The sequence below is a fragment of the Montipora foliosa genome, chromosome 1, assembly GCF_036669935.1.
Source record: "Montipora foliosa isolate CH-2021 chromosome 1, ASM3666993v2, whole genome shotgun sequence".
In the NCBI taxonomy this organism is placed as follows: domain Eukaryota; kingdom Metazoa; phylum Cnidaria; class Anthozoa; order Scleractinia; family Acroporidae; genus Montipora; species Montipora foliosa.
Genome location: NC_090869.1, coordinates 8140382 through 8142881, shown reverse-complemented (window position 1 = coordinate 8142881; position 2500 = coordinate 8140382). Strand labels below are relative to the sequence as shown.

Here is a 2500-nt window from a genome sequence, read left to right as displayed (position 1 = left end):
GAGGTGAATATATGTTTTAGTATATGCTAAAACAGTGAGATAATATAGCACAAAAAGATCATTCCTGCAACGATTACAATATTTTCGGGTACAATGTGATTGGCTCGCTACCCTAGCCAAAAACAAAAGACTAAACAATAAAAAACCAAACTCGAATTGGAAGTTTGGCTATAAGTAAGAAAAGTTACAAAATCCTCACAAAAATCAAAATTAACTTCAAACCCTTATAATACTTACAGATTCACTCTTACCTGAACTTTTGTTGTTGAGCAAGTGTAACCCTGCACTTCTTCCTTCAAAACCAAATTTTTCAAGGCTTCCTCCACTGACGTGACAGGCTAATAAAATGGTGAAATCTTCACTGGCATTATTGTTTACATGTTCCACATACAAACAATTAATGTTCCTGATTTTCTCCTTGATTGGGTAATACAATGACACAAACTTACAAAAAAAAAAAAAAAAAGAGTTCTTTTTAGCGGCATTATTCCGAAACAACAATTAGACATGAACTCTTTAAAATAATCCCAAGGTGAATTCGGTTGGAATCGAAAGACAAAAGATACTTTTAGCATTGTGCAAACAATCCTCCAACCCATCGCCAAAAATTTCGTTTATTCTCATTCCATCACACATTAACATTTGAACCCTTCGCAAAGCCAAGACCAGTAGAACGTTCCATGAACGTGCATGTACACTGTATCCGAAGAAGCGCCTTTAAATGGAGCTTGGTGATTTATAGGGTGAAACGCAACTAGTCTTTGATGTTAAACTATGTAGCATCAATTGCACAGAATGAGTTACAAATAAAGCCTTAGATTACGAAAGGCATACAATCTGTTAACAAAGGAAAAACAGATTGTACCCCAACTCTATGATTTAACAGTTAAAAAACTGATCAAAGAAGACAATTTATGTTTAATGTGCAGGTTATAGACGAAAGATAGACACCTGAAAAATTCAGGCGGCTTCAACAGGACTCGAACCCATGAAACTCTGCAATTCTGTCTACAACCCGCACTTCAAACATAAATTTCTTTCATTCATCCTCAGTCCTTTCACGGGAACAAATGAGCCCAACAAATTGAACTCTGCTCCCAAATGTGTGGCTTCTTCATAGCTCAGTTAGTAGAACATTGCACCTGTATCGCAGGGGGCATGGGTTCGAATCCTGTTGAAGCCACCTGAATTTTTTTAGGTGTCCAGAAAAAGAGACAATTGCTTAAATTGGCCAGTTAAGTGCGAGGATCAATTCTACAGTGCCGCTCGAAAATAAGCGAACAACCCTACGCCATCCCTGCACCCCAAGAGAAATTAAAATCTCCCTGGGTAAATTCTTGTGCAGATAGGATCTTCAAATTTTGTCAGTAAAACCCTTTGGTTAGCAACTAAAGTTTACCATTCACAATTTTTTCTACATTCAAGGTTTCCTCAAGTTATTTTTACACAGATTCTCATAGAAACACGGTTATTTCGGAAACGAAGCAATTTGTGGACATAACGTAAATTGAAATCGTATTTGTTACGTGCCGGCAAGCGTGTTTGATTTCACTGTCGCGCTAAAAATCCAAGGCAAAAAAAGGCAAGGACCTCATGGATATACACACCAACCATAACTCTAAAAAATTGACCATTCTAAATCAGTTTCTAGAACGAAATATTGCTATAGCAATATGATAAACGAAAGTTTAGACCTAATCACTGAAATGGGCACTTTAACTTAATCTGTAAAATGAGAATTTAACCTAAGGGACTCGTGGTGAGTATACACTGTATCCATAAGATCTTTCCCCAAAAAAGTCATTCTTTACTGTTGCATTTACAACAAAATAACTGAAGCTGCAAAAATCTCAGCCTTAACTGATGAATTTCTGTACAAAACTGGTAATATGTTTTTTAGTTTACGACTAAACGGATGTACCGGCACGACGTTTGTTTGTTTGTTTGTTTTGTGTGCCGTTTGTCTACAGGTCTATATTTCTCCAAAAGTAAACTTGATGCATTAACCTGCCGGAAGGACTTTGCGCTATTTGAATAAGCTTATGTTCACATTTTTTGTTTTTTTAATGACGCACCGACCAGGGAACACGCAAATTATTTTCACATTCACCACATTATTTGCATCGCAGACGATTACGAGTAAACAAGGACAAGGCGACAAAAGAACTTGACAATGGGAGAGCTCATAAATACTAATGAGCCTTAATGCGTATGTGTTGACACGCATCCGCGTTTTTTTTTTTTTTTGAGGTGTTTACGTTTTCTCCGAGCTGCACCGTATCTTCCAAAAATGATCAAGTTACTGACCTGAACATCTAAATGAAGCTCAAAAAAAGGTTCAACATTTGCAGAGTCCTTCAACCCCACCAGATGAACAGAAGAACGCAGGAATCCACCAAATATGTCTGAGATAGGTGACTGACGGGATGTCCCCTACAAACAAAGTCAAAACAAAGAAAAGTCCTAATTGGCAAAGTATTATTTCACCGTTCAAAAATAA

The 2500-nt window shown here is 37.0% G+C and overlaps 1 protein-coding gene across 1 annotated transcript in view; it reads right to left on the bottom strand.

Annotated features, from left to right (window-relative positions):
* LOC137970512 (ubiquitin carboxyl-terminal hydrolase 10-like) overlaps positions 1-2500 on the bottom strand; it is a 15224-nt gene that overhangs the window by 5184 nt on the left and 7540 nt on the right. Inside the window, exons 12-13 of the mRNA XM_068817055.1 lie at positions 2308-2433; positions 252-338 (exon numbers count right to left, since the gene is read on the bottom strand). Coding sequence (XP_068673156.1) covers positions 252-338; positions 2308-2433 — 213 coding nt within the window. The remainder of the gene's footprint in view (positions 1-251; positions 339-2307; positions 2434-2500) is intronic.